Source organism: Eretmochelys imbricata, chromosome 2 (genome assembly GCF_965152235.1).
Source record: "Eretmochelys imbricata isolate rEreImb1 chromosome 2, rEreImb1.hap1, whole genome shotgun sequence".
Taxonomy (NCBI): domain Eukaryota; kingdom Metazoa; phylum Chordata; order Testudines; family Cheloniidae; genus Eretmochelys; species Eretmochelys imbricata.
Genome location: NC_135573.1, coordinates 208,880,844 through 208,907,572, shown reverse-complemented (window position 1 = coordinate 208,907,572; position 26,729 = coordinate 208,880,844). Strand labels below are relative to the sequence as shown.

Below are 26,729 nucleotides of genomic sequence, written 5' to 3'. Positions count from 1 at the left end.
ATGCAGATTAATGATCAGACACTTGAATGTATTTTCTGGAAGTTGGCAGCTGAGTCAGTGGTTTAGGACTATTAAGATGAACAGATAATTCTTTATTGATGGGATTTCTTGACGACCATTAGACTTTTTCCACGCTACAGTTGTACCTATACTAGCAACAGTTTAGGTAAAGCAGGATTTTCTCTGGGGAAGCTGCCATTTTGCCATCTAGATCAGAAGTACGGTACAAAGTTGTTGTTTCCATAGGGCCATGCTTAAAATATGCCCTCTTTACACACAGTTGTAGATTTGATGGTAACATTTAGATGCTATTAGGCGATCCTAAACCATATTCATACAATTCTAATCAGGGAAAAATCCTCCAGGTTATTAAATACAGTTCTTAGAACAAAGCCCTCTGCTCTCTCATATATATTGGGGGAGGAGAGGAGAATGGCGCCGCTATTAGTTTTGATGTCTTTAGGAAAAATGTCCTCTCCTTCCATTTTTGGTTCTGATCGCACTATTTAGCGGACAGATTCTATTTCCAGATCTACAGTGTAATTAAATTGCATTTAAAGTCTGAAAAGAGACTGGAAAATGTCATTGTGTGGCTCCATGCATGTCTCCGTGAATTCCAGACTGATTTTACTAGTAAAGTGGTTATTTGTTCCTTAATTTCTACTATTAGGTTAAACTCTAGATGTTTTGTATTGTTTCAGGATTTGTCGTAATGGATGAAGACACAGGATACAATAAAGGTACTGAGGGAAAATAGATTGTTTCTTTGTTAACACTGAAATTCAGAATTGATTTAAAATATTTTTTTTTCCCTCCCAGTTGGAGATGTGGTTGGTTGTCATGTTGAAGACGCTGTGACATTTTGGGCGCAGGTGATGTAAAAAAACCTTCTTGAATAAGATATTCCAATAAGGTGTTTGTTTGTTCTAGTTTCACACAAAAATGGCAGGGATGTATTTACACAAAATTTGAAATGCCTGATGGATATATGAATGGGACTTGGGGTAAAAAACAAACTCCTTAGGCTCCAAAGTTGAACATCCAACAATGTGGTTAAAATATTCCATCCAGCTGTTCAGTTGCTTAATACTGACATAAACAGGAGTCACACATTGCCTTCTGAATTGGATTAGAAAACTACTGACCATCAGCCAACTTGGATTTTGCATGGACTTACTCTATTCAGTGTACAGTAGGTCCTACATAAAAGCTTGAATGTTAGAACTATCAGTGTTGGATCAGGAATAGTATGGAAAGTTGATCTTGGAGCCTTTAAACTTTTAACATGACTAACTTTAACATTCTGACAAAACAAAAATAATGGAAAAATCTATTGTGATTCTCAAGTTAGAATGGGAAACAGCACACCAGGTTGGAGGTTTCTGTAACTTTTTGTGGCTTTTAATGAGAACTTGGTCTGTGTTGCCCATCCCCAGGTACATAACTTTAAACAATGGACATGCTATCTTTTGGGGATGTAGGTGGTGCATGTGTTTTGTCAGGTGTGTGGTGTTACAAGTAACACTTAAGATAACTGAAAAATTAGGAAAAATATTCAGATTGTCTTGTTTTTACTTTGTGAATTTGACAGGACTTTGTTTATAGTTAGTTTCACTTTCCTGTATATGGCCAATATCCCTAATTCTTCATGTGGGCACACAGTGGCAGGAAAAGCAACACTTAAAATAGAGTAAATGATTGTAAAACCCAAAACTGGTAGGGGGACTCAGTGGCAGATGTGCTACCTGAAACTGCTTTTAACTTTTTTTTTTTTTTTAATTCACTAGATATCATGTTGATGGTGTCCTTTTTAATTACAGTATTCTTAATTACTTGGAAGTCTTTTCAAGTATTGGCTTAACTGTATGTGTACTCACAGACTCATTATGATACATGAGTTTATTTAAACTACTTATAAATTTATGCATTGACTATTTTCTTCTAAGGAGATCATTAGAGCTATCACTAGTAATAATTTCCTTCTTTAGAATTTGAATTTATTCATTCTGCACTTAATCCAAGAGTTTTTCTAGTGTTCTGTACCCTACTATTCTTTTAGTGGATAAGCAAAAGTCATTTTTATTACACTAATTTTTTCTCTCCCTCTCCACACTCTTTATTTTCTACACTTTGAACTTAAAATAAAATAGATGTCTCATCATCTGTAGTTGATACAGGTTTTTACAACTTGATAGACCAAAATACAATTAAAAGGACTTGTTCACATCAGTCAAACCAAACAGTTATTCCTACAAGTAGGAAAACAAGATATAAAAAAGTTGTGACCTTTTCCCATAACGTTGGAAGAGGAGTGCTACATACTTCGTCCCAAAAATACATGAATGCTTACGTTATATGAGTTTTAAAATCAGATTTTTGCAAGGTCTTATGACTGTCATTTTCACAAAATGTCTAAAAAAAAGTTAAGCTGTTAAAGTAAATATTTTTTTCAGACCAATTTTCTGCTAGAATGACATCTCACCATAGTATGTTCCCTAACCCCTGAAAGTTGCTTTCCAGTGTTGGAAATAAATTGCAAACAAGCTTGTATATACAGTTCAAGATTTAGAAGGTGAAACTTGTCAGGGCAGTGCAGTGGTGTCAGGATTAGTAGATGTTTTGACTTATTTATTGGCTTTTGAAACAGATGTTTAAAGGCTTTCAAATGATAGCTAACACTTTTTACTCTCCCCTCCTACTTCTTAGAACATCAGTAGAAATAATGACATCTTGAAATTAAGTCGTGCACTGGCTGAAGTTTGTCCTCAGGCCAACTCAGTTTTTGGCAATCCTGATTTTACTAAGGTAAAGGGGGGTGTGTACGTGTGGAGTGTGTGAATTTATAGTTTTTTTACACATATGTAAAAATCTTTATTCTACACAACTGATTTCTTAGATTTTTTTTTTTATTATTTTTTGTAATATAACTTTTGTTCTGTCAACTAAAAGATAAACCCCAGATACTCGGGGGGGAAAAAATGCAAAATAGAGTAATAGTGAAAATTTTCTAGGGGGTGTGTGTGTACGTATATCTTTATATACGTACATGAAAAAAGTACGCATGCCCACACTTATGCTACTTAAGTTTACCTATAACTTGCTTCATAGTAGACTACCTCATCTCCTGAACTGCATATGGTTGTGCAGGTAAATTAGATTATTCTTATGATCACCTTTTTGATTTCATTAAAAAAATAAAATCCAGAAATCTCTACGATATTGTGGTTGGCATTTACCTTCTTCATGTCTATTATTATTTTTATTTATTATTTATTTAGTATTGTCTGTAAAACTGTGTAGCATGGCACATAGCAAAAGCTCCATGAATCCAATACATAACATGTTTTGCAGCATGATAAAACGTTTCTTCAAAGTATCGTATTGTGTAACAAGATCTATTGAGGATTATATATTTTGAAGCATGCAGCGTATGCTAACATAGGAGACAGGATACTGAGTTAGGTGAACTGCCACTTTGTTTCAATATTGTGCAAATATCCAGATTACAAACTTTTGAAAAATAAGTGTTGTAATGGACTGTGGTATATAATTTTGAGGTGCACTTATGCTTATAGAATGCCACTTTCTCTTCTGATCTACAGATCTACGGTGGATGTTTTTCTGAAGATAAGTGCTGGTATAGATGCAAAGTACAGCAAGTGATCAGTGATGAAAAGGCAGGAAATACACTTAAGGATATAATTGTTCTTTACTGCTGAATCACTTTTAAAAGCAAATATATGGAAACAAAAAATTATATACTTCTGAGGCGTATCGTTGCCTAAAAAAAATCTAAATCTTGCCTGGGGCATACGTTAAAACAGGGGTGGGCAAACTACGGCCCGTGGGCCGCATCTGGCCTGTCAGACCTTTTAATCTGGCCCTCGAGCTCCCGCCGGGGAGCAGGATCAGGGGCTTGCCCTGCTCTGCGCAGCTCCTGGAAGCCGCAGCATGTCCCACCTCCTACATGTAGGGGCAGCCAGAGGGCTCCGCACACTGCCGCCACTCCAAGCGCCAGCTCTGCAGCTCCCATTGGCTGGGAACTATGGCCAATGGGAGCTGCAGTGGTGGCGACTGTAGATGGGGCAGCACGCAAAGTCGCCTGGCTGTACCTCCACGTAGGAGCCGGAGGGGGGACATGCCACTGCTTCCAGGAGCTGCTTGAGGTAAACAGTGCCTGGAGCCTGCACCCCTGACCCCGTCCCATGCCCGAACCTCATGCACCAGCACTGATCCCCCTCCTGCCCTCTGAACCCCTCAGTCTCAGCCTGGAGCACCCTCCTGTACCCCAAACCTCCCAGCCCCACCCCAGAGCCCGCACCCCCAAACGGAGCCCTCACCCCCCTGGCCCGGACTTGATCGCTTCCCGCCCGCCGAACCCCTCAATCCCAGCATGGAGCACCCTCCTGCACCCCAAACCCTTCATCCGCAGCCCCACCCCAGAGCACCCAAACCCCTGCCCCAGCCCAGAGCCCCCTTCCACACCCTGAATTCCTCATTTCTGGCCGTACCCAAGAGCCCACACCTTCAGCCGGTGCCCTCACCCCCCCCGCACTCCAACTCCCAATTTCGTGAGCATTCATGGCCTGCCATACAGTTTCCATACCCAGATGTGGCCCTCAGGCCAAAAAGTTTGCCCACCCATGTGTTAAAGTGATAAGTCCTTTTGGAAGCTTTAAGTTGATGGGAAGGTACAGTACATGTATATGTACTGTATATTTGTGTATACCTTTTGAAGTCATACATGCACACTTGCCAGGGTTATCAAGCAGCACCATTTCACTTCAGAACTTCTAAGAAGAGAAAATGGGAGTTGGGATCTGGCTGATAACATTCACTGAAATAATATTAGAGCTGAAATTGATGGCTTTCAGGTGCCGCCTCCCCCTGCCCCCCCCCCCCCTTTTTTTTTTTAAAGCTCCCAGGCTAGGGTTGTTTGGTAATTTTGATGTCCAAACACAAGAGATTTATTACCCTCACTTGAAATGGTGATGTCCACATGATTTGGGAGCTTCCTTTAATTTCACCTCTGTACTCAAAGACAGTCTGATTTCACAACTTTTCCTATGTCATTTCATAGCCAGATTTAAAACTGGAAAAATTATCAGTGAAAAGCTGTTTTGTTCTTAAAAATAAAGTTTAAATTTAGAGTGAGGTGCTACATTAGGGATTTTTTCCCTAACTCAGTGTTTTTCAAAGTTTGGGTCGCGACCCAGTACTGGGTTGCGGCATGTAAGGCACTGGGTCGCTCTGGTCAGTACCGCTGACTGGGATGTTAAAGAGTCCTGTTGGCGGTGCTGCCCAGCTAAGACAGGCTAGTGCCTACCTGTTCCGACACCGCGCTGCATCCTGGAAGCAGCCAGCAGCGGGTCTGGCTTCTAGGCAGGGGGCCATGGGGCTCCATGTGCTGCTCCCACCCCGAGGCTTGCGTGCCTCTGCCTAGAAGCCGGACCTGCTGCTGGCCACTTCCAGGGCACAATGCGGTTCACGGTGCCAGGACAGGCGGAAAGCCTGCCTCTGCACCCAGGCTGCGCTGCTGACCGGGAGCCGCCGGAGGTAACCCTGTGCCCCTATCCCCTGCTCCAGCACTGAGTCCCCCCCCCCAAACCCGGAACCCTTTCCCGCACCCCAAACCCTCATTCTTGACCCCACCCCAGAGCCTGCACCCCCAGCCCAGAGCCCCCCCAAATTCAGAGTCCTTCCTGCATCCCAGACTCCAAATGTAATATGAATACATATACCAATACATATACTTCCTTCCCAAAAACTCAAGCTGCTAGCAAGCCAGCACTTTAATTATTAGAAGAAAAGTAAGACTGAATGTGTTTTTTCATTTAAAAAACATTGGTACATGAGCTGTTGAATTAACATAAGCAAATTGTAAAAACACCATGGAACTTGCTTAACATTTGAAATGTCCTGCTTTCAGACCTGCTTTTAATCATCAAATATATCTCCTTCTTGGAAATACCACAAAAACTGTAGCCTGCACTGTGAGACTTGAATGGGCTGAAGTGGACTCATGAAACAACGAATGGATATTTATAAGATTGTTCAGAATTTTTTTAAATCGTATACTTACTTAGTAAATATTTAGCTGTTTATGCAAGATACTAGAATAAAACTGCCAAAGATTTCCTTTGATAAGCCCGTTGTAATTTCAGGCACGCTTATTGCCTTTTGTATCTCTATCTTACTGTGTTGTTTTTTTAATATTTGATACCATTTTTTCTTCATATATTGAAACTGTAAGCTATTTCTTAGTTGTTTGTCAAGGTCTTTTGACACCTGTCAATTGGGAGCTTGTTGCACTGAAATTGATAGTTTTGTACTTGAGGAGAGGTGACAGTTGCTTCCTCTAAATGACATCATTGTTCACAGCTTAAGGTAAGGGGTGCTATGAACAATGATTATTCTGTATAGAGAATAAATTTACGCTGGAAGAGATGAGGATAATAAATGTTCAGGTTTCAGAGTAACAGCCGTGTTAGTCTGTCTCTAAGGTGCCACAAGTACTCCTTTTCTTTTTGCGAATAAATGTTCAGGATTTTTAAACAGAAAATGGAAGAGCTTTGACCTTGAAAACGCATTATGCTGACCATAAAAATGGCACAGTAACTTAGGACAACAAATTTTATATTTGTAAATTAAGATTTTATTTTAATTTTCAGTTTTGATGGGATAGTTTGAGCTGTGACTTCTCCTACCTAGTAGGTTTGCTTCTATAAGGGCGTAGTTATCTTTTCTGTATGTTGCCCTTGATCAGATGTAGAACTCCCTTTAGGACTCACACACTAGCATCACAAGTGATATATAGTCCTCTAAGTACTGTATACTTTAATACATATTACTTAGTAGACTTGTAGCAGCTATGCTTATTTATGTTTTATATTATTGCCACAGTGTCAAGTATTATACATTGATTATGGAAATTCTGAGATTCTAAATCGATCAGAAATAGTTGAGATTCCAAAGAACTTGCAGTTTCCCAGCATTGCTAAAAAGTATAGACTCTGGGGACTACAGATTCCTCCTGACCAAGATTTAAATCAGTTTGACCAGGTAAGTGATAGACTTCTAAATGCATGGATGATGAACTGTGTAACACATAAAGCCAACTATCTACAAATTTTCATGCTTAGGAATCCATAAAAGATGAATGGGGAGAATGTCTTTACCCATCAAGCTGAGACTCATGGGGGATATCTGTAAGATAGTCACATCTCTCACTGTTAATGAACTTTAAAAGCCAAAATGGGCATCTTAAAAAAAATCAGTGAAGATGCTATCTAGATAGCCAGTAGTAGATGAACGATGGTCTTGGGAGCTCTAGGTTCTGTTCCTGGCTCTGTCACAAACTCTCTGACCTTGACTAAGTGATATGGCTCTCTCTCTCTGTTTCAGTGTCCATCTTTAACAGAAAATAATACTTCCCTAGATCAACAGGGAAGTATTCCCTGTTGGAGTGGATCATGAATCCATTGATGTTTGTGAGTTGCTCAGGGATGATGATGATGAGTGCCACAGAAAATATTTAAATAAATTAAATTCAGAGGAAAGAATGCTGGGTTGATGGATGGAACTAGAAAATACCTGCCCTCTTGCCATCAGTGAGCGTGAATTTGCTTCGTCTTTGGCACTTATACATTCAACTGGTGGCTTAGAGGAGAATCTGGAGATTGTTGTTAATCTTATAGTTGGAGGTAGTAACAATGCCTCTAGTAAAGGCTGCCTAACAAATTCCATTGTAACCCACTGTTTCCAGTTACTTATAATTGTGCCAAACTTTAACTGTTAGGGCTAAATTTTTCCATATCTGCTCTCTGCCTCAGGCTGAATTTGTTCACCCCCCCCCCCCCCCAAAAAAAAAAAAAATCAGCAAAAACAGCTTATTCAAAGAAATGGCTGAGTTAAGGGTAGTTTTTTCTCTGTTAAGTTGTTTTCAGCTTGTTTCAGCCACTTTTTTGAAGGGCTGTACCACATCCCATTCGTCTCAGCCTTCAAAGCTGCCATGTCTGACACTAGCAATCAAACTATCATTTCTGGTTTGATTGGCATTTCCTAATTGACTTTGAATGCTTGATTTTTCAGTCTTGACATTTCAATTTTGATATTCACAATGTAGATTTTTATATGTAGTAATGTAATTACATTTGCATTCCATTTCCAGTGGTGGATATGTAGCTGATCATGCATTTTTATATAATTTGCTCTGTAGCAGTAAGGACTTATTTAAATGGGAGATATTTAGTGCTGTGGTTCAGCTTTAGCCATTTCATTTAAGTGACTCTGACCAATGTGGATAAAATGTTGACAGCTAAAATGGCAGGGGGAAGGGGTTAGAGGAATGGCACAAATCACATTATTATTTATAATATCTTTTCATGTATTACTGAATGGTTAACCTTTTTATAATGCTGTTAAATATTTGGCCTGGGATTTTCAAAGTGGCCTAATGTAGTTTGGTGCCCAACTTCCATTGAAAGTGTAACTCCTCTAGGCTCCACTGAAGTCTTCAACAGATCTGTTTGCTGATGGAAAGTTAGTTGAGTTAAGCAAAGAGAAACTATTCACTATGAGCAGTTTTATAACTTCTGTACATTTATTTTACAGGGGAGAAAGTTCTTATGCAGTTTAATTTTTGAAAAAGAAATAAAAATGCGACACAAAGCCACATACCAGGATGGTACCGTTGTTGCCCAGGCAGAGTATGGAAAAGTGGATATTGGGGAAGAGGTGGCTAAGAAGGGGTTTGCTGAAAAATGCAAATCCCCTATAAATGCTAACAACTGCAAAGAGAAAAAAATAGATGTCGTTCCGTACAAACCCTGGAATGCAAAAGTTACAGCTCCAGCATGGGAGAACAGACCCAACCCTTCAGTATCCAATCGACTGAAAGGGCGTTTTGGTGACCAGATAGGTACCAATATGAGGAATGAAAATCATACTGGGAACCATATGCCTTTTGCGAAGTAAGACAGCGTGGAGTCTGATAGTGAATGTGTCACTGTTTTGATATAGACTCATTACTGAGCAGTGTGTATGTAGGAGAGGAAAGTGGAAAAAGCAAAAAGTGAGCAACTAAAGACAATAAATTTCAGCCCTTGCTAAGTGGATGTTTTGTCTCCTAAAAGCTCCATTTACTAAAGAGAACATTTTGGAATTTTTTTGTGGATTATATGTCCAATGGTTAGTTAAGGGATAACTTTTATTATTTTATATTGCACAAAACAATAAATCGCTGCAGAGAGTAAGCCATTTATGTGCCTTGTCTTTGCTTAATCCCAAAAGCCATATGTTCTGCATATACTAGAAAGCAAGAGATGTTACTGCCATCATACAACAAACTATAATTGGTACAAAAATATTATTAGTTTTAAAAATGCTGCACTTCTTTTGGGCTTTCTAGCAACAGAATGAGTTATAAAGATAGCATGTTCTAAATGATTGATTAAATTGGAGTTCGCACTCAAAGGGCTGGCTTTTTGAAACTGGGCTGTGTTTATGTACACATGGTGTCTCTTTCTCCCACTGTATATTACTGCTGCCGTGAATTGCAAGGGAAATTTATGAATGACCTGTGGATGTGGGTACAAAACTGACCCTGCAAAAAAGGAAGCCTGGTATGAAAATCAGGCCAAAAGTCTTTACACAATTCCGAAGAGAGGTCTGTACAGAATCAGGTTGGAAAACAGAAATTTTTTGGCATCCAATAGAACCAAATATAGAAGGCATGGTAAATTGTTCTCTTCCATCTCCTAATTCACTCCTCTTTCGTGTCTTCATTTTCTTTCCTTCTTTACTTTTATGTATTTTAAAAAAAAGAAAGATTCCATCCTTCTTGAGAAAGTGCTTAGTGTAGGAAAGTGCACCGTGTAGGAAACTCCAGCCCCTTTAAGGGCTTTCAAGTTGGTCATCCAGAATCACTGGACACATTTCAAATCTTTGCCTGATACTCTTAATTATTGTTTTTATTTTCTCTAGCTGAAACTTGTCTTTCTTATTAAAGATGGTTCTTCTCTGTGACTCATTTCATTTGAGCTTTTATTCTCTTCAGTGTTATTACTCTTATCTTTACTATTTTACTAATCTGCACACTTGTGTAGCAGAGAGAGAGAGAGAGGGGTCATGCAGTGAGAGCACAGCTAATTCTCTATGTATTAACTATCTGAAGAATGTCCGTCCCTTCTTCCCCCTTCCCCCTTGCTCTTGGAAGAGCTTGGGGCCTGGCTGTTAAGAAACATTGATGAAAGTTGGGACAGTGGTTCCAAGGTAAGGGAGAAGATGATGTGCAAAGGTTTAGTTGAGGATTGAAGTTGCAAAGCATAGGTTCCCTGCCATAGTTTTGCAAAAGAGACAACACATTTATACATTATATAAGTATGCACTCACACATGTTGTTTTCAGCTTGTGATAGAGCATATTGGTTACTTGCGCTGGAGCTTACCTGATTTAGTCAGTCCATGTTAATTTTCCTGAATATTAAAAAAATTCACTGTCTAAAAATAGAGTATAAAAGTATATCTTTTGTCTGTTGGGGAAGGGAGTACAAGAGCTATGCTCAGATGAAATAAAGCCAAGTATTATAACTGGAAGTAAGTATGTGTCTGTACCTCTTGTGCTTACAGTGACAAGAGCTGGTGATGTTGGTCATAAATCTTTAAAAAGACACTTGTGGTAACTAGAGTTTCCAGGGTTACAATTTGCTGAAGAAGGGGAATGTGGGTGGGAAAGATGCTGCTCAGCAACCGAAAATATTAGACAGCAGAATAAGTTAATGTCTTCTAAAAATATATATATTTGAATTTCACTGGCTGTTCATATTTTCCTGATCTCCTCTGTCTATTTAGGAATTTTATAGAGAGCCCATCACTGAAGCATCTAAGGGCATGACTTCCCCCATGTTATGTGTTGCAAGATCACATTCTGGAACACCAGGATGTTTGTGCACATTGATGTTTGTTGGGACCCTAATTTGGAATGCAGCTCAGTTAGCTTGATAGTAAACCGCCTCATCCCTGAATTGCTTTGAAGTAGCCAGCACTGTTTCCTGAATTTTAGAGAAGCTCAGGGTCTGGTAAACAATCCATTCTTTCTTCCTTCCTGCTGCAGCAGCATTGTCCTCCATAATGTCCAGACTGGCCTAGGGAAATGGGCACCTCCGGGTAGAAAGGAGATCCTAGCTTTTTACTTCCTCCCATTCCCAGGGCTGTTTTTAATAATACTATGCATATCCTAAACTTTATTTAATGAGGTCTTTTGTACATATATGCCCATGAAGGAAACTCAGGCACAAAGAGGTTGTGGCATACCCAAGGTCACAAGGTAGTTTATGGCTGAGGTGGGAACAGAACTGAGATCTTTGATCTCTGATAAACTGTTTCAAATCACTGTTCTTAGATATGGGGGATAATATTTCTTGCCCATCTTTGTAGAGGTTTACACATGACCACTAATTGTAAAGTGCTTGGGTCCATTTTACAGACAGAAAATCTGAGTTACATCAGGTTTAGACTTCCCAGTGCAGCATGTGATGTACTGAGTCTTTTGTTTTTTGGGAGGGCAGGGGGAAGAGAGAGGAATTAGATTTAAAATCTTTTACTGAAAATACTTGAATGTAGAAGAAGGTTTGTCCCAAGCAAGTGAAACCAAATAAAGGGGTATGTGTGCCTTTTTTCATTGATGTATACAAATCTGTTTGAAGACCAGCGTGGGAAGGTCACACTTCCAAAGAGATGTGGCATAATTTAATCATGTATAATTGCTTATACAATAGATTTCTATTCTTGATCTGTATGACTAAGGTGTTCTTGACAGTCATGATTAAAGAATTGTCGTACCATTCTAAAATAAGCATCTTGATTCTGTTAATATTCATTTATTTTTAATAGGGAAAAATTGATGGCTTGTGACTTTATTATGGGGTCAAACATCAGTTTGGCAAAAATAAAACAGGATCAGGAACTGATTGAAGAGAATGAAAAGCTCAAAAAGGAGAAAGAGATTCTTCAGGAGGAGAATCACATTCTCCTCCACAATTATAAAGAATTAGAATCGACGATTGCACAGCTGAACCATCAAGTGCAGGTATGTGAAAAAGCGAGGGAGATTCTCCTGGTGCCCTTTCCATCCTCACCATCAAGATTGCTTTAGATTGGTAACTTCATAATCTTGCTGTAGTAGGTAGGATACTTACTCACCTGTCTAATAGGCTTATCTGATTAATTTCTATCTGTCTTCCACAGTAGACTGAATCTTGCTTCTGGCATATAGACTGAAACTTCTTTCGTACAGAGGAGAGGTCACATTGGCTTTGAAAACATCAGATTATGTTGACTCATCCACAACTTGAGTCACGTAACTGGATGAAATAGATTGCTTCTCTAACTGTGGTGCCAAATAAAACACAAGTGTATGTTTCAGAGTAATAGCCGTGTTAGTCTGTATTCGCAAAAAGAAAAGGAGTACTTGTGGCACCTTAGAGACTAACCAATTTATTTGAGCATGAGCTTTCGTATGTGCGTTATACTCCACAGTAAAAGATGTTTGTTCTAATTGAGAAACATAGTACTTAGTACCAGACTTAGTGATTGATTTTGAAAATGGATAAGTGGAATATGGTGTGAAAGAAGATGCTTGACCCAAATTATCAAAATGAGAGCCTGTTTCCTATGTTAAATGTATCTTGTGTTAGCTCAGGTTTGAATAACATGAGATATGTACATTTCAGAACTGTTGAAAGAGCTGGTTACCTTTGATCTGATTCCTTGAGGTTGGGCAGTTGAGGTGGGTGCGTGTCTACGTCCCATTCTTCCAGAGATGTGCATTTGTGGAGGCCAATCGTCCACTGTGAATACAGGTTTTGGGGTATTGATAGAGTAACTGGCACACAGGCGCCTGTCTCCTCTCCCGTTCCTACTGGACAGCAGATCAAACTGAAACAGACAGGGAGGAGAACTCAGGACTGGGAGTGCAAGTGAGAGGGAGCAGGAATGTTCAGACCCAGCTTTGCTGCCCAGTAGCACTGCCATATCCTGTGGTGAATTGCCTCTCTTTAGGAGGGCAGCTTTTCTTGCCTCATCTCTCCATGACTGATGAGTATGCAAAAGTCATCACCAGCGCTTCTGTCCTCTGAAGATACTATCAGATCTTTGACAGGTTTCAGAGTGGTAGCTGTGTTAGTCAGTATCAGCAAAAACAATGAGGAGTCCTTGTGGCACTTTTAGAAACTAATAAATTTATTTGGGCATAAGCTTTCATGGGCTAAAACTCAAAGTGGGTTTTAGCCCATGAAAGCTTATGTCCAAATAAATTTGTTCGTCTCTAAGGTGCCACAAGTAGTACTCGTTTTTATCAGATCTTCGTAACTCCAGATAAGTCGGAGTAACGTTGGTATGTCTACACTGCCGTTAAAAACCCACGGTACCAGTGGACTCTGGCTCGGGATAAGGGGTTGTTTAATTGTGGTGTAGATGTTTGGCCCAAGCCCAATGTCTACACCAAAATTAAACAGCCTCTTAGCCTGAGCTGTGGAAGCCTGAGTCAGCTAGCATGGGCCAGCTGGAAGTGTCTAATTGCAGTGTACGCATACCCCTTAACAAACAAGGTGGCAGCCAGTGGCCTGTAAGTGAAGTTGTTTGAATGCCTGGAGTACAGATGAGCCCTTTTAAAGGAGATAGAATCTCTGCCTTCTAAGAGTTCTGCTGGCTTTCTTCTCACTTCCTAAGATGAAAGGTTGAGTGCCTTTTTGTCTTAATCATGCATAGAATCATAGAATATTAGGGTTGGAAGGGACCTTAGGAGGTCATCTAATCCACCCCCTCCTCAAAGCAGGACCAGTCCCCAACTACATCATCCCAGCCAGGGCTTTGTGAAGTCTGACCTTAAAAACCTCAAAGGAAGGAGATTCCACCATCTCCCTAGGTAACGCATTCCAGTGCTTCACAACCCTCCTAGTGAAGAAGTTTTTCCTAATATCCAACCTAAACCTCCCCCACTGCAACTTGAGACCATTACTCCTCTTTCTGTCATCTGGTGCCACTGAGACCAGTCTAGATCCATCCTCTTTGGAACCCCCTTTCAGGTAGTTGAAAGCAGCTATCAAATCCCCCCATATCCTTCTCTTCTGCAGACAAAATAATCCCAGTTCCCTCAGCCTCTCCTCATAAATCATGTGTTCCAGCCCCCTAATCATTTTTGTTGCCCTCCGCTGGATGTTTTCCAATTTTTTCACATTTTTCTTGTAGCGTGGGGCCCAATACTGGACACAGTACTCCAGATGAGGCCTCACCAATGTCGAATAGAGGGGAACGATCACATCCCTCGATCTGCTGGCAATGCCCCTATGTATACATCCCAAAATGCCATTGGCCTTCTTGGCAACAAGGGCACACTGTTGAGTCATATCCAGCTTCTCGTCCACTGTAACCCCTAGGTTCTTTTCTGCAGAACTGCTGCCTAGCCATTCGATCCTTAGTCTGTAGTGGTGCTTGGGATTCTTCCGTCCTAAGTGCAGGACTCTGTACTTGTCCTTGTTGAACCTCATCAGATTTCTTTTGGCCCAATCCTCTAATTTGTCTAGGTCCCTCTGTATCCTATCCCTACCTTCCAGCGTATCTACCTCTCTTCCCAGTTTAGTGTCATCTGCAAACTTGCTGAGGGTGCAGTCCACGCCATCCTCCAGATCATTAATGATGATATTGAACAAAACCGGCCCCAGGACCGACCCTTTGGGCACTCCACTTGATACTGGCTGCCAACTAGACACGGAGCCATTGATTGCTACCCGTTGAGCCCGACAATCTAGCCAGCTTTCTATCCACCTTATAGTCCATTCATCCAGCCCATACTTCTTTAACTTGCTGGCAAGAATACTGTGGGAGACGGTGTCAAAAGCTTTGCTAAAGTCAAGGAATAACACGTCCACTGCTTTCCCCTTTTCCACAGAGCCAGTTATCTCGTCATAGAAGGCAATTAGATTAGTCAGGCATGACTTGCTCTTTGTGAATCCATGCTGACTGTTCCTGGTCACTTTCTTCTCCTCTAAGTTCTTCAGAATTGTTTCCTTGAGGACATAACCATGTTTAAATTAAAAGGTTGTGACATAGTACATAAAAGACAAGTCTTCCCTTCCCATGGCTGCATGCTGGGTGGAGCAATTTAGATAATTGATTTTAAAAAATCATCTCGATTTATATCAGTTTGAGGCTTTCTAAAACTAATTGGAAAATGATTATTATTGCAACTTTAGATTAAAATTTAATATGAACTCAACTATATATGCTGTGTGTTCTGAATGGCACTCCTAGTAGGGTATCTTATTTAAGTTTTACAAAACTGGTACAGGCCTCCCCTCCGCCCCCCCGAAAAAAAAAAAAAAAAAAGCTGAAAGTAAAGGACCTGATCCTGCTAATAGTTAAGCAGGTATATAATTTACTTACAGATGTTCCTGTTGATGACATTTTAATGAGCATAAGTATTTGCAGCGTCCAGGGCTAAATTGCTTTTATTAAAAACTGTACTTAGCCTTTGACCCTTCAAAACAAAATTTCTGTGTTCAAAATAAGCTTCTAAATAACTTTTCATGGTTAACTCTTTAAATATATATACACCAAAGTTTTCAAAAATAGGATAAAATTAGGTGCCAAGACATGGATTTAGAAGCCTGAGTGTGATTTTTTTTTTAAAAGCACCTAAATGATTTATGTGCACAAGTCCAGTTAACTGCTAGCTGCAAACCCTGATCAAGGAGTGTAGCCTGGTATGAGTTTTTTTCATCTTTATTGATTTGTGGAAGTTCAGTATATTGGAAGAGTGATATTGATTGCAAATATAGCACAGAGTATTTGCTTATCAATTGGTGTTTGCATTTGTGGTGTTCTGACAGTAAAAATGTTAATGGGGTCCTGGACTTGTTTTTTTCAGCATCGATGAGCGTTTTAAGTGTAATATTTCTTAGTGGGAGGAAAATCTCAATAAAACCTGAAATTCTGCAAACAGTTAGGAAACAGAAGAAGTACAAAGCATCCCCTTCAACGATTTAAGACTAAAAGGGGAAGAAAGTAAAGAACTAGCAATATTTAAATACAAAAATATAATTTTTTAAAACCATTATTTTCATCCACCATAGGTGCATGATCATATATAGCCATTTTGTCTGTGCTGGACACAGACGTGTCTGTATTTCATTTCTAGTTAAAAATCCCAATAATACTGTGTTTTAGTAATCTAGGCTAATGATTTAACCATTATTTGTGTCCTTTGTCACCCCTTCTCTGTCCCCACCCGCCAAAAAATCAATAATGCAGGAAGAAAAGGAAGCATCTAAGGAAACTCTTAAACATTTGGGGGAAACTCTGCATACGTATGTAGGAACTAAACTGAGAAGTTTGGCTGCCCAGGTTGAGGTACTGAAAGAAGTTAGGTATGTACACGTTTTTTAACTGTACCAAATTACCACTGCTGTATTTTTTTCTTTTAAAATGAGTGCATGCTATTTGTTCCCTCATTCAGTTTTAATTTTTGTAGTCATTATTTTATTCTGCTATTTTCCTTTTAACAAAACTAACACGAAAAGCCGTAGAGAAGTCTTTTGGACTTGCTACTACAATCCTTGACTGAAATCTGCAGCTTTTGTATCCAGCTGTCAAGTTGGTAGACTAGTCCCTGCCTTCCAATGTTGGTTGGATAGATCTGAAGATTTTAGTTAAGATCTTCGTATTTCTTTCTTACTATCATAGCAAACAGCTTGAAATTCCTATTCAGAGTCCTCAGGCAGTTTCTGATTAAAGTTGTTAAAAAGTATGAGCACAGTGAAATACTTTCACTGCTGATCGTCGGCTAGCCATTCAAATTACACACCCTCTATCTGGGATGGGCTTTTAGAGCGCATGCTACTATTGTTATTCAAGCTAGCTAGATCAGAGCTAACTCAGGTATGGTGCAGTGTGCTGTTCCCACACCTTTGATTGCAGTGTAGACATAAGTCTTTCCTGTGGTTCCCTCTCTGTGCTGCTTTGTTTTGTATTGCCTTTTTGTTGTGTGTAGGTTGCAGAGTGAAACAAAATGAAGCAGTACAGGGCAGCTGTGGAAAGGGGCTGTGCTGGGAGAAGTCTAGGATAGAAGTGACATCAATTCTAGTGAGAAGGAAGTCACTATAGTGTGTTTAAGAGATAAAATGGATGAGCTTTTCAAAGAGAGAGGTGCCTAGGGTAGAGAATAAATCTAAGAAAAATGAACAGACAAAATATAAAGGGAGAGAATGAGAAAGCACAGAGCAAGAGAGAAAACGCAAGTGTAGCCTCTTATACTATTGAATATTCATATATACCTGTTACTTCCTGCAATATTGTGTTACTTGCTGGCAGATGTCATACCGTTTCATTATCTTCTTTTTTGAGATGGGAGTGGGTGAGAATACCTGCAGGGACAAGTGAAAGTTCTGCTGACTCACTGTTATTGGATATGAAATTAGGTTAATGTGGCAGGTTTTAAAAAACAATTATGTGCACCACTATTGAGTAATATTGTTCTAATATTGTTTCAAGCTATGAAGAAAAGTGTTTTCCAGCTAAATATTCTTGTTTAATTCTTTCTCTCCTCACCACCCAGGTGTGCAAATATGAATGTTCATTTTGGAGATGACCTCTTCAGAGCTGTAAAGGAGGTTACTGAAAGGTGTCTCATTGTTCCGTCTTCCTTGGGAAAGTTGGAGAAGATTTGGGCAGAATATAACTTGGCTCAAGAGATGATTCAGTTGTGCAAAAATGTGGTGGGTTGGATGTTTTTTCCTCAGAGCGGTAATTTATAGCATGTTGATAGAGTACATTAGTCTTATAAAGTGAACTGTGGTATCATGAATAGAGAATGGAAAAATCTACCTTGCCTCGGGAAACTGCAGCATTTTCCAGGAATGATAAATTTGGATTGTTTGCTTCATTTTGAAGAAAATTAAACTTTTGACACTCCTGACTTAAATGAGGCTTTTGGGGCATTCAGAGCCATCAGAACATGGCAGGTGAAGGTTATTGGTATGCTCCTTGCTCAGAAGGCGAGGAGATGTGGTATGGGTTTTAACCAGGCTGCAACTTTATTAGTCAAATTACATCCAAGGTTCCCATCGGGGAACAGCCCAGTGCAGTGACTTGCACCCCATTGATCTTTTGCCTTTTCTTGGGGCTCCCACTACAGAGGGAGCCAATCATCAAACTAAGAAGTTCTCTGTGCGCCTCCACTCGCTCTCTAGCATGTCCCCTTTGGTGGTTGAGGCGAGAGGGGACCTTGGCACCCCTCTCCCCCCCAGCCAACATTGCTATCAAGCACATTGATGGGGCAGTCCCCCTGCGGTAGTATCCTAGCCCCTGGTTTCTACTTGCCCTCTGGGGGTTAGACACATGCCCCATCATTGGGAGGCTGCTATGTTACCTTTTTGGATCTGGAGCCTAAATCAGCAAGTTCCTGCACTGGGTACCTGCCAAAAGTTGTGGCAAGTGAATGTCTCTCCAATAGATCCAAACTTTGCCCTCCGGGACAGGGAGAATCCCAGCCCTCTGGTTGCCCAAAACTCAACCCCTAGATTTCATTGTGAGGAAGGTGAGAAAACCTCACCAACCTTGGCCAGTTTATGGTATGTAGAAACATTCCTTCCCAACCCCAAAGTGGTGACTACCACAGCCCGCAGCAACCTAGATAAGGGAGGGAATGTTGGTTGACTGCTGGAAGCCAGCAAACAGAAGTGGCCTTGAGCACAGGGATCCTATCATGGCTGCAAATCTTGTGCCAAATCCCGTGAGACCGTAAGCCCACCCTGGAAGTTCTGAGGAGGCTGGCAGTCTTATGGGATCCACTCCCTGCTGTTTGCCCCCTCTTGTTGTGTTAACCATCAAAACACCCCTTCCTAGGCTCAGGGCTCTTTTGTGTTGTTATTAAAGTTGAAACTAGTTTCCTATAATGTTGGAGATTGTGTCTCTCTGTCACACCCCACAAGTGATCTTTGAGACAGTATGCTAAATAGAGGAGAGCTCTATGTTCCCTCTGTGTAGTAGGGAGAAAACAAAAGTGTTAATGATACAGAAATGGGTGTGGTGATCTAGTGTAGGAGAGAGCATGCCACCCAGCATAGCCATTGGCAGTCTCTTTACGTCAGTTAACTTGATTGGAGCCGACCCAAGTCAGGGAAAGTTCTAGTTATGTGCTTTACTGGTGATTGATGGGCAGGACAGGGTGGAAAAGGGGGATCCCCCTCTCCATGTCCCCCATGTATGGCTCCAGCATTGGGAGAAATCAAAGAGAGGAGTGGTTGAAACCAGTGTTCTGTGGAGTCCTTGGAACGAGCAAGAGAAATCAATGGTGTGTATATGTTTTGGGGACAAAGATGAGGGGATTATACTTCCGCTAGCAGGAGGCTGCTTCTACCTCAGGTACTTCTCCAAAGCTACCCAGGAGAACGGGGAAAGGAGCCGTTATTCACACAGCACCCCTCTCTCCTCCAATGTGCGCGCACACATGTTATTTTCCCCTGATTGCGCTCCCAAGTGGCAGCTTCTTTAGGCTTCCCTTACAGGCTTCCTGTGCACTACATCCCTCTTTGGTACTGGCTTGTGCTGCTGCATGTTCTGTAATGTTTACCTACCTCATAATTCTGCTATAGAGGCTAAAATAATGTTTGCAAGGAGTCTTGAGTTTTTTTTATATGGAGGATGCTGTAATATAGCTTTATCCATTATCTCAAAGGACTTTGCAGAGCAAGGTAAGAGTATCATAAGTGCAAAGTAATTTTTGTTATTAATACATTTATCCCTTTCTGTATAACCTACCTGGGAGAGTCACTATGACCAAGTTCAGCAGTTCTGCAGATAAAGTGAACCCTCAGGATTCATCATTGCTAGAAAAGATAACTTTATCTTACAAAATGTGAGACCAGTAGACAATGTGTCATGAATTTTCTCCTAAATTTAAGAAAAAACATTTGAAGTAAGTCTATTTACTTCCCAAGCACTGCAGAATTATACTGATGCATTAGCTCGTGAAATGGACTAGAAAATTACTGTAAATAGAAGAGAAACAAGTCCCTTTTCCTCACCATGCATGAGCAATATTTAAACTAAACAATAGTTAAAAAGAAACTCTTTTTAAATTTTCAGCTTTTAATGATCCAGTAGGTTAATTGTAAACAACATAAAGAGATTTGTTTTTAAAAATAGTGTTTAACTTTGCTCTGCGTGAGTAACACCCACTACGAACACATATGTTAACAGTAAAACAAATGAGCTTGTTATAATTTGTTTACAGAGAGGTGGTCAGTAATGAAGAGAAATAGGTTGGTTGCCAGGGCTTTGATATTCAAAGTTGTTTAAGAGTAGCAGCAGAGAACAAAGAGAAAGAAGGAGCTTACAGGCCTAGAGCAGTCTTAAGGATTTATTTAAGTGACTTGTCCTTGGGAACATCCTTCATCCCAGATGAAGCAGCAGCACTTGAAATCTTTTTGAGATACATGGGTTAATCAAATATGAGCAGCAGAGGACAAATAAAACAAAGATCCAGACTAAGAGTGAAACCAGCACTTGAGTGATCTGCAGAATTCATTTTAAGGTCTCCCTCTCTCACCACCTCTGATTTGCTACAATTCATTTATGGAAAAATCACTTAGGGAAAATAAGCTGAGCAAATGCTAGAAGTGACCTGATGCGTGAAGAGGATCTCTCTAGTCTCAACAAGTTCGTTCTCTGTGAGATAATTGGATAAGTTTGGAACTGTCTGCAACCAGCCTGTAATTTTCTGTGAAGAGATTTTGTAATAGTGTATTACAGCACACCGAATTGTTACATGATAAACATCATGAAGGGAAGATCTCTTCACATGGCAACTTTTTGTTAATCCTGATATGCTCTAATTGGTGGGACATAGCATTGGGGTTCCACTCCCTGCTTGTTGTGGATGGCTAACAGTATGACAAATGCTACACACCCAGTAGAAAAGTTTCTTTTTACAAAACTATACTTTGGATCATGTTTGACCTGATATGTCTCCAATTACATAGAATCTAGCTATCATCTTGTTTGGAATCTTGTTTGAGCGCTCTGACTGTGCAGTGAAGAGAACAAGAGTTCCTGCGGCAGGGTTACAAGTAGCATGAAGAGGAAAAGTTGAATAGACAGGTAATAGTGCCAGGGGACAGGCAGGCCTGAGAGGAGCAGAGGACATACAAATGGGGAAGTGTGTTCAGGCTTAGAGCAGCCTGAAGAATTAATTTAGACACCAATTCCCCAGGTGAAGTAGCAGCAGCTAGAGGCAGAAAATTTTGCAGCTCCAGTGGGATTTGTGGGGCAAGTACCTCTGAAGTCTTTGGGAAGTGTAGAAGAAAGAATTTGAGTTGTAGTGACTCAATACCAAAACACTTTTCTTAAATAAAAAAATTTCTTGTTTTTAACAAAAGCTGTCTTGTTTTTAAAGGACATAGAACTTTTCTAATGAATTACCTAAATTTAAAATCCATGTGTAAGTGGAATAACACACTCCATAGAGTGTTAGTTAAAAATCACCTCTATTGGGTTGATGAAAACACAAGGCATGCACCTCAAAGGTTGATTAATATACACCTAATCATCATTACATACATCTAAATAATTTTGCTCTAAATGTTGACTTTTAATCTATCTACAGTTGAACAGATCTCAAAGATTGAGAAATATTTGTCTTCAAAATTGTCTGATGATTTTAATTCCATATGCAGTTTGAAATGAAGTGCATAAAAACCCAGTGAGCCCAAATAGGCAATGGACAGAAAATTTGTTGATTATGTCTACTTGCTCATTCTGTCCATTTAACTCATTAAAACAATTTTTATTAGCTCCTTCATGCTATGCACTAGCCTTAGGAACATTATTGATATTTCCTCAATTCTTCCTTCTCTACCCTCTCTGCTATGTTGGTACTTTATCTTGTCACATCTCTAATTAGTTTGTAAGATCTCTGAGGCAAGGATCTTTTCTTTTTTTTTTTTGGCAGGTACATAACATAGTAAATAACACATGGACAAGTAAACCCAATACAGGACTGGTTGCATGAGGAATATAATGCTAGTTGCAGGGCAAATGATATAATATGATCTTAATTTTCAGCATCTTTACTTCCCCCAGTTTTTTTAGACTGACTTAACTAGATTCTTCCAATTTTTGTGTGTACAGCCTGCAATGGGTGGCTTTTGAGCCTGTATAGTAAGTGTAAGGTAAAGCAGACCTGATATGGAATGAGATGTATCTAGATGCAGTTTGGCAAGTTCTTGACCCCATTTTTTTTTATCAGGACTGGGTTTATGTACACTGTGAAGGTCTTCCCTTTCCTAGTGGGCCTTGAGAGTTATATCTCTGCCTTAGTGCTCCATGTGGAAAGTCTCTAATTTTGGTGTTTTTTGCCTCTGGCACAAGTGAACAGGCTCAAGTGACCAATTAAATGGTAGACATTTTGGGGATACTAACACTATTGATCTTGAGCCGTTTGTTGGTTTCCCAGACTTATTATGTTGGGGGAGGGGATATAATCCCCCCCCCCCCCCCGCACCACAGTAACATTTAACTTTTAAAAATAGGAGCTACACAAGAATGAGGATGGCAGTTAAATGACATATTAAAAAGAACAATCATAAGGGTAACATGCCTGCAAGCAGCATGAGGACTATTTAAAAACACCATAATAGAGGCTCAGAGTAAATATACATCCCAACATCAAAAGAGACAGGAGGACCAAAAAGAATGGCTAAACAGTAGAGCGATGGAGGTTGTTAGAGACAAAAAAGGAATCCTTTAAAATTTGGAAGTCTAATTCTAATGAGGAAAATACAAAGGAGCACAAACTCTGGTAAGCAAAATGTAAAAGTGTAATAAGGCAGGCAAAGAAAAAATTTGAGAAGCAACTTGTTAAAGATGCAAAAACTAACAGTAAATTTTGTTTTTAAGTACATCAGACCCAGTAAGCCTGCCAAACAGGCAATGGGGCCATTAGACAACAAAGGTGTTAAAGGAGCACTCGGAACATGAGGCCATTGCAGAGATGCTAAATGAATTCTTTTAATCCCTCTTCACTGCAGAAGATGTGAGAGGGAGATCCACATCAGAGCTATTCTTTTTGGGCAGCAGTTCTGAAGTACTATCCCCAATTAATGTGTCACTAGCAGAGATTTTGAAACAAATTGATTAACTTAATGGTAATAAGTCACCAGGACCAGAGGCATTCACCCAAGAGTTCTGAAGGAACTGTGTGCACATGAAATTGCAGAACTACTGACTCTAGTATGTAACCTATCACGAAAATCAGCTTGTGTACTAGATCAGCGCTTCTTAAGCTATCTGATGTGGGGGACCGGCAATTTCTTTTTTTCCAATGTGCACGCAGACCAGCAGCCGGTGGCTCATGGACCGGCAGTGGTCCGTGGACCACCACTTTTAGTAGCACTGTACTAGATGACTGGAAGGTAGCTAATGTAATGCCAATTTCTAAAAAGGGCTCTAGAGGAGGTCCTGGCAATTACAAGCCAGTGAACGTAACTTCAGTACTGGGCAAATTGGTAGAAACTATGCTAAAGAACAGAATTAGCAGACACATAAACACAGTTTGTTAGGGCAAAGTCATCATGCCTCACCACTCTAGTGTGTATGTAGTTAGAGTACATAGTTAATGGAAATAGATCTTGTTATTTGAGGGACTCTTTCGCCCCAGGGGCCGGGCATATCCCAGTCTCCAGACTTTAAACCTTGTGCCTCCTGTGACAAACCTATTTCCATGAGTGACCCATATTCCAGCTGCTTGAAGTGCTTGGGGAAACTCATGTGAAGGACAAGTGCCAGAACTGTCATGACTTCAGACTCCGCACTAAAAAAGACAGAGACATTAGCCTGAAGATGATCCTCTTGGAAGCCGCTCTTAGAGTTGAGCTGCTCCAATTCAGTGCCAAGCACTTTGGCATTGGTGCGAAGTGTCCCTTGGCACCGAGCTCTTCCTGGCACTGTTCAGTTGGGTACCGAGGAAGAAGCACAAAAAGCAGCAAACTAACAGTGCAGAAGAAAGACAAGCAGGAGAAAAGCAGCACAATGAGACCTGTGCTGGGCTGCTCTTCCACTCCTGGGTCTACGATGGCACTGTCGACTCTGCCTAGAATGATGAGTCTGGTACAGGCCCCTCTGCCGATACATGGAAGCCATTGTGGCACCAGTGGTCTGATTGTTTCATTGACTCTGGAGGCTTTCCAAGTTACGAGGGGCCTACTTTCTCTCCCAGTCCCCCCCCCAGCTCTGTTGGGACACCCTCCAGCTCCGATATCCAGAAGTAGGAAGGAACAAGGGATGTTGGGCTCCTTTCTAACACCCACTAGAAGCAAGCCGACCCTGATCCCAGGGTCCCAACAATCTCCAGTCTGCCATCGGTCCACAGACCCCGGCATGGCACGGTGGCAGAATTTGTACCGCTCCTCTGTGGTCTCAGAGAGAGGACTCTTCTTCTGAATCTGAAGGAGAACCGTATGTGCAACCTAAGGCTCAGCACCGGTACCCAGCCTGTGCACCACCAGACTTCGATACCGGTCCCCCCTCCGGTTCCAGTGGCCTTACTGGAACCCTTGGGCGTTTCCCCTCACATTGTTCCTACTCAGTGGCTTCTGAGAAGTGGACTAAGCTCCTTATCACTTGGCACCAGACCCCGCCTTCAGTACTGATGTTCAGGAGATGGCTCAGGTGGACATTGTTGAGGCTGAGGAAGAAAAAGGAGCCTCTCCTCCTTTGCAAGCCGCCTCATTTTCTCCAGACGAGGTTGTCAATGGGACCCAGTAGTCTGATTCTGCAGGACGATTTCAGGGCCCACCAGGACCTTTTGAAGTGGGTAGCTTCATTGGAATTTGGGTCTGGAAATTGAGTAGCTTAAAGAGACATCACACAGCCTTATTGATATCCTGGCTGCAGCAGCTCCCTCCAAGGTGGCCTTACCCATCAATAAGGCTGTGATGGGACTGGTCAAGGCTCTCTGGCAAATTCCTTCTTCTCTGCCCCCAACCTCAGAGGGCAGAGAAAAAATATTATGTCCCAGTGAGTGGATTTGAATGCTTGTACTTGCATCCCCCTCCAGCATGCCTGATTATGTTTGCAGCAAATGAAAAGGATAGGTAGGGCCAGTCAAGCGCTACCACTAAACAAAAAGACACCAAGAAACTGGACATTTTCAGGAGAGAGAGTTTTCGACAGGTAACCTTCAACTATGTATCTCTAACCAGTAAGCTTTTCTGGGGAGATATATGTATATAATAGTGGGACTCCCTGATGATTATTTAAAGATTCTCTGCCTCAAGATTCAAGGAAGGAGTTCGCTGCCCTCTTGGAAGACGGTAAGAATGTGGCCAGGACACTCTGCAGGTGGCGCTGGATGCAGGCAACTTGGCAACCAGGACAGTGGCCTCTACTGTCACCGTAAGGCCTTGTTCGTTACTTCAGTCCTCGGGGCTTCCTCATGAGGTCCAACAGCCCATCCAGGACCTCCCCTTCAAAGGCTCCTCTGTGTTCTTGGAGCAGATAGACACAAGATTTCAGGGCCCGAAGGACTCAAGGGCCACCCTACGATCCTTAGGCTTTATGCTCCATCAGCTTCCAGGAAGCACTTCAGGCCCCAGCAGCCTCTTCATTTCTTGGTGCCTACCAAAGAAAAGGGAGAGGTTAAAAGCAGTGCCAACCACTCCCGTCCACCTCAACCTCACAGCTGGGGTCTCAGAGGTACTCTGGTGGGCCCATGCAGGCCTTTTGAAGGTGCACCTGGGGGCGATATACCAGTCACCATTTCAGATCCCTTCCCCATCCCTCTTCTGGGACCCTTCTTAGGAGAAACTCCTTGTCCAGGAAGTGCAATCCCTTCTGTGAATGGAGACTGTGGAGGAGGTTCCACGAGAGGAACGGGGTTTTATTTCCAATATTTACTAATCCCAAAGGCCAAAAGGTGCCTCTGGCCTATTCTGGACCTGCATTGCCTCAAGAAATATCTCAAGAAACTGAGGTTCCACATGGTCTCCCTGACCTCCATCATTTCCTTCCTGGATCCAGGAGACTGGTATGCTTCCCTCGACTTAAAGGATGCATGCTTTTACATTTCTCTCTTCTGTGGCCACAGAAGATTTCACAGGTTTGTTGTGGGTTAGCGCCACTATCAATTCAGTGCTCTTCCTTTTTGCCTATTGGTGGTCCTCACGAAGTGTAAAGCAGTGGTAGTAGCAGCCTTCCTCAAACAGTGAGGCATCCAGGTCTGCTCGTATCTCGAGGCTCGATGACTGGCTGATCAAGGGTTGGTCACAGACTCACATTCAGAACAGCAACAACACGGTCCAAGCCACCTTCCGAGTGCTGGGGTTGCTGCTGAACTAACAAAAGTCAACTCTTGTTCCGGCTCAGAGAATAGATATTATTAGGGTGGTTGTGACGGGTTAGATCACAGAAACCCCCTGGGAGCTGCCACCTGATGTTCCAAGACTACTTCTGCCCCTGTTTTCCTGCCCAGCAACTTAGGACTTCAGAGTCCTGCCTGGTTTGAGCCAGACCCGCCTGCTACAAACTCAGACCCAGGTCTGAGCCATGTCCCCTAACAGATGTAGGCTTAACTGAAAGCAGTTTACAGAAGTGTGCCTGTCTTTAACACTCAGATGTCCAACTCCCAATAGGGTCCAAACCCTAAATAAATCTATTTTACCCTGTATAAAGCTTATA

General features: G+C 41.3%; 1 protein-coding gene across 1 annotated transcript in view; it reads left to right on the top strand.

The window, feature by feature from the left end:
* Positions 1-703: 703 nt before the first annotated feature.
* Positions 704-26,729, top strand: part of STK31 (serine/threonine kinase 31) — a 78,857-nt gene continuing 52,831 nt past the window's right edge. The window contains exons 1-9 of the mRNA XM_077809343.1: positions 704-740; positions 820-872; positions 2,707-2,805; positions 3,603-3,677; positions 6,904-7,062; positions 8,614-8,972; positions 11,892-12,087; positions 16,308-16,423; positions 17,611-17,770. Coding sequence (XP_077665469.1) covers positions 713-740; positions 820-872; positions 2,707-2,805; positions 3,603-3,677; positions 6,904-7,062; positions 8,614-8,972; positions 11,892-12,087; positions 16,308-16,423; positions 17,611-17,770 — 1,245 coding nt within the window. The 5' untranslated portion in view covers positions 704-712. The remainder of the gene's footprint in view (positions 741-819; positions 873-2,706; positions 2,806-3,602; positions 3,678-6,903; positions 7,063-8,613; positions 8,973-11,891; positions 12,088-16,307; positions 16,424-17,610; positions 17,771-26,729) is intronic.